The following is a 5,000-nucleotide window of genomic DNA, read 5'->3' as shown; positions in this document are numbered from 1 at the left end:
TATATTTAAATAAATCAATGTTCTGGGTTTGCCACCACCTGCATGAATTATAGATATATTAGACATTCAAATAAAATAACTTTGAGCCTTGGCATGCATACTTTTCGTCCAACTTAGATGAGTTTACCTTAAAATCATGAACTATCTCGACCTAAGATCATATTCATCACACGCGAGTACACATACACCCCCCCCCACACACACAAACATACGCACACGGACAAGACATTTAACCCGCCATTGTCACTCCAGCTGCGTCAGGAGGTGGTGGAAGTGATCGGCCAGCTGCGGGTTCTGACGGACCAGCTGAGACACCGCAGAAGGAACTCGCTCACGTCCCTCTCCACCAACTCCTCTGATGAGCTCTCGCCGGATAAGCTCAAGGTGACTGCGGAGTTGCGTGACGTCGTTGTTAGGTGGTTGGAGCTCGATATGGATGTCTTTGTTTTTTTGTATTTATTTGTCAGTTTTATGTCTTTTTGTTTATTCTTTTTATTCTTTATTTATGCTTTAGTTTTGATTTAGATTTCTTTGGGTTTTTGTGTTTTTTTTTTTTAAGTTTTAGTCTTTTTGTTTATTTTATTTATTCTTCATTTATTTTTTTGTTTGATTTTTTTTTATTCTTCAGTTTTATGTTTTTTACTTATTTATTTATCCTTTGGTTTTATCTTTTTTTCTTCAGTTTTATTTATTCTTTAATTTAGGGTTTTATTCTTTTTATTCTTTATTTTTTATTTATTATGTTCTCTTTAGGGTTTCGTGATGTCATTGTTATTTGTTATAGCTTGATTTAGATTTGTGTGGAGTTTTTTTCGTTTGTTATCGGTATTATTTATTCTTACTTTTTCATCTTCTTTTAGGTTGATTTCTTTTAATTGAAATGTGGTTAAATGTCTTTTTATGGTACATCTTTCTTTTTTTTTGAATTCATGGCTTGTAAAACATACTGTAGCTTCTGTATATGGCTTTGTCCTTGAATTAAAGTTTCGTTGATTATATATATATATCTCTCCCTTCGAAATAGCATTCTGAGATTTTATAGCATTAGGGTCCTTTTGTCTCCATTCTCCTTACGCCCTCTCGACGTCCTCGCCTCTAAAAATATACTCCTCCTTTTCAGACCGGCGTCCTCGGAGCTGTAGCGAAGGAACTACGTGGTTTGGTGCGGGACCTCCTTCGTCGGGAGGCCCAGGGGCAGTGTGGTGCATGCGGGCGCGGAGGAGAGGACCGCGTGCAGCTGGAACAGGAAGTCCACCGCGCTCTCGAAGCTGTTGATAAGCTGAACATAGAGCTTAACGAGACCAAAGATAAACTCAAGGCCAAGGTGAGCTTTTTTTTCCTGAGCGTAGAAGGGTGTGGTTTAGTTGTCAGTCTTGTTAAGAAACTTTGAAAAGAATTAAAGTTTAATGTTTAAAAAAATAAAACAAAACATCGGCTCATGTTATGAAGGATGGAAAATAACCTCAAAGTAGCACTCTAGTGCTTGACGGATAACGTAAAGACGTACATATCAGTAAATACTGAGAGATCGACGCAGGCATATCGTCGAGTACATATATGATAATAGTTTCTAACTTAGGTTACTTAAGTTCACTCGTCCATACAAAGTATTCGAATTCATGGACTTGGAAACTCAACTCAAAGACCATGTATGAGTAAATTCTGTCCGCACACTGTGCATAGAAGTTTAATAGTTCATTCATAAAGTCACTGCATCACTGCTTTTCTCCCTTACTGCTTTCTGCTAACACTTCAACCTGATTTACAGAGCGACGAGGCCGATGAGTTCAGTCATCAGGTGACACTCGGGGAGGCGCAGCTCAAAGCCGTCACGGAGGAGAGAGACAACCTCAAGCATGACCTCGAGAACACGCACCTTGCCAAGGACGAACTGGTCAAGAAGGTGAGAGAGAGAGAGAGAGAGAGAGAGAGAGAGAGAGAGAGAGAGAGAGAGAGAGAGAGAGAGAGAGAGAGAGAGAGAGAGAGAGAGAGAGAGAGAAAGGTAAAAAGAGAGAACTCCGTTTATCCAAAAAAGTGTGAATGAAACGGCGAAACTTGAGTGAAAAAGAACCACACCACACACCTCCTTAACCACGCCCTCCCCTCCTCCAGGCGTGGGACATGCGGGACAACGCCGTGGCCCGCAAGAACGCGTGCGAGATCGAGCTGGCAAGGACCCGCATCGACGTCATGCAGATCAACTCGCAGCTCATGGAGGCCATCCAGCAGAAGGTGGAGCTCTCGCAGCAGCTGGAACAGTGGCAGGTCAGTGCGGGGCCTGCGCACGGGGGTGTCTTTATTGTAGAGGGTGGCAGTTGCTATGATCACAATAATGATAACAGTAATGGTGATGATGATCATAGTACTGCTATGAATAACAATAATGACCGTTACTGTCAGTGTTACCATTATTAACTTTATTATTATTATTATCATCACTTCCTTTTTTTAGTGCTCATAATAATGAAAATAATAACAACAACATCAACAATATCCATAGCACTTAAGCCGTACTCGGTTCGTCCTGCCCCAACCCCTCACGCCCAGCTGTTCCCGCAGGTGGACATGCAGCAGCTCCTGGACGAGCAGATGAGGAAGAAGCTGTCCAAGCTGGAGATGGCCGCCGGGGCGTCGCGGTCCCAGGTCCACGCCCAGACCAACGGCAGCGACTCCGACTCCTCCTGCAGCGGCAAGACCTCCCCGCGGAAGAACTCGCGCCTGTTCTCCCTCCTGACGACCCTCAAGCGGTAACCCCGAGACGCAGCCTCCAAGAGCGCGAGTCAGTGGCTGGTTAGGGGAAGAAGGAAGAAACTGTAGCTTCATCAGTGACTATGTTCATTCTATTTTTCTTTATTCGTGTGAAAGGAACGACGTCATCATCTCTGTAACACCTTTTTAAGGAAAACCTGGATTCTTTCTGTTGATGTTATTAGAACTACAAAAAAACAGCGGATTCACTTGTAATACTTAAAAAAAAGCAAAATGGCATTATTGTGTATATGTTAAAAAAAATGTTTGGATAAAATTCATGCAAAATCACTAATCTACGTTAACACACGCGAGGCCTTTCAACACCATTTCGAAACTTCAGGGTAAAGGTTCACGGTGTCTCTCTTGTATGGTTTGATGGTCGTACAAGGAGCATGATAGTCCCGGGATAGTCGTAGCTAAAGACGACGTTCTCTCCCACAACCACCGTCAAAACCCTGAGCCACCTTTGTGCATACACAGTCTCTGTTTAGAATGTAAGATTTCCTGATTTATTTTTCTTTACGATTGGTCATTTTTTTCTCCCACACTCGCAGAAATAAGCCTTAATAGGTTTAGAAACTCTCCCAAATGCTACTCACACGATGGCCTTCCGATTGAGAAAAAAATATATATGTTAACAAAGTATTTATAGATATACACAGTTTATCTTTCAAATACTAGAATGCTACTTCGTATTTATCTTTTATCTTGGCAACATCACGAGCCGATGGTTTGGAATTTTTGAACGTTAAGCTTTAATTTGAATATTTTTCTAACTTGCCGATAACAAGGTTTTGTTTGTGGCAAAGGGTGAATTTTCTTTCAGCAATAGAGACAAAGAGAAAGAAGTTTAATATTTTAAGGTTAAGGAAACATTCTCATGCAATAAAAAAAATACGTTATGATATCTCATAAAAAGTTTTCTTCTTTGTTGAAATAATTTTGGAATACATTGCAGGCAAAACAGGCGGGATGTACAAAGAAGGAGATTTTATTGATCTGAAAATGAAAAAAAATAATCTCTAAAGAATAGTTTTTATAGATATATATTGACGTAGTAATAATATACTGTACTTAGCTGTGATATACTGAGCTCTTATTTAGCTTCTACATGTTTGCATTCCCCCTTTTCCGATTCCATTTGACCAACTTCCTAGTCTTGACAACACTGATAAAGCCTCAGTATAAATATTATACTGAGTTTGAAACATTTAATGACGAAGCTGTAAGTGGTAAGCATTAACATGGTTTTTTAACACGATTTACACATGTATATTAAAGCCATTTTCTTTAGATTATAAGTTCTTCGACATATGGTCATGTTCATGCTTACATTACTTCATGAAGCTTATATATTTACGTGTGTTTGTATTTGCTAGTACAAACACACAAACATGTATGCAAGTGTGTATGCAAGTGTGTGTGTGTGTGTGTGTGTGTGTGTGTGTGTGTGTGTGTGTGTGTGTGTGTGTGTGTGTGTGTGTGTGTGTGTGTGTGTGTGTGTGTGTGTGTGTTTTATGTGTGTGTGTGTTTATGTGTGTGTGTGTGTTTTGCGTGCGTGCGTGCGCGCGCGTGTGTGTGTCTGTGTCTGTGTCTGTGTCTGTGTCTGTATGTGGTTACGTCCATACCTTCTCCCAGTAAGTATGTACTGCATGCACATGAACCATAAGTGTGAACTAATCAATATTCCATATTCAGTGTTATATTGATTAGTGCGTTCTCTTCCGTTCGGTTAATCTGAACCTGGTATGCTGGTACTTGGAAACTTCTCTCGGATACTTTTCGTTTCACTTTGAGTAAAAGTTAGGATGATTATATAATTAAAAAAACAGTAATGGTTACCATTATTAATTTTGGCTTATTGGGGTTATTTTTATTACTTCAGTGTATATATAAATATATTTTGTAAGTGGATCTCTGCAAATCTCTTTTTTTGGCTCTTGTTTCCGCCTCACGGGTGTCAAGAAAGGCGTGAAAATTGCAAGGAATTCATAGTCATTCTTTAGTCACTCACTATGTTGAAAAGTTATGAATGAGTCAAGTTGCAACGTGTTCGTAGAAAGGTTATTGTTCATTTGAAACCTAACTGATACATTTTATGTCTTTCATCACATTGTTGTTCTCTCTCTCTCTCTCTCTCTCTCTCTCTCTCTCTCTCTCTCTCTCTCTCTCTCTCTCTCTCTCTCTCTCTCTCTCTCTCTCTCTCTCTCTCTCACTTTCTCTCTTACTGTATATGTGTGTGTGTGAAT

At 40.0% G+C, this 5,000-nt stretch overlaps 1 protein-coding gene across 1 annotated transcript in view; it reads left to right on the top strand.

Annotated features, from left to right (window-relative positions):
* The window catches only part of LOC119588004 (bicaudal D-related protein homolog), a 10,832-nt gene extending 6,607 nt beyond the window's left edge, over nucleotides 1-4,225 (top strand). The window contains exons 10-14 of the mRNA XM_037936724.1: nucleotides 253-384; nucleotides 1,121-1,324; nucleotides 1,769-1,903; nucleotides 2,113-2,265; nucleotides 2,560-4,225. Coding sequence (XP_037792652.1) covers nucleotides 253-384; nucleotides 1,121-1,324; nucleotides 1,769-1,903; nucleotides 2,113-2,265; nucleotides 2,560-2,751 — 816 coding nt within the window. The 3' untranslated portion in view covers nucleotides 2,752-4,225. The remainder of the gene's footprint in view (nucleotides 1-252; nucleotides 385-1,120; nucleotides 1,325-1,768; nucleotides 1,904-2,112; nucleotides 2,266-2,559) is intronic.
* Nucleotides 4,226-5,000: the final 775 nt, after the last annotated feature.

Source organism: Penaeus monodon, chromosome 3, assembly GCF_015228065.2.
Source record: "Penaeus monodon isolate SGIC_2016 chromosome 3, NSTDA_Pmon_1, whole genome shotgun sequence".
Taxonomy (NCBI): domain Eukaryota; kingdom Metazoa; phylum Arthropoda; class Malacostraca; order Decapoda; family Penaeidae; genus Penaeus; species Penaeus monodon.
The sequence above is the reverse complement of the archived record's forward strand: the minus strand, read 5'-3'. Positions and strand labels throughout refer to the sequence as shown.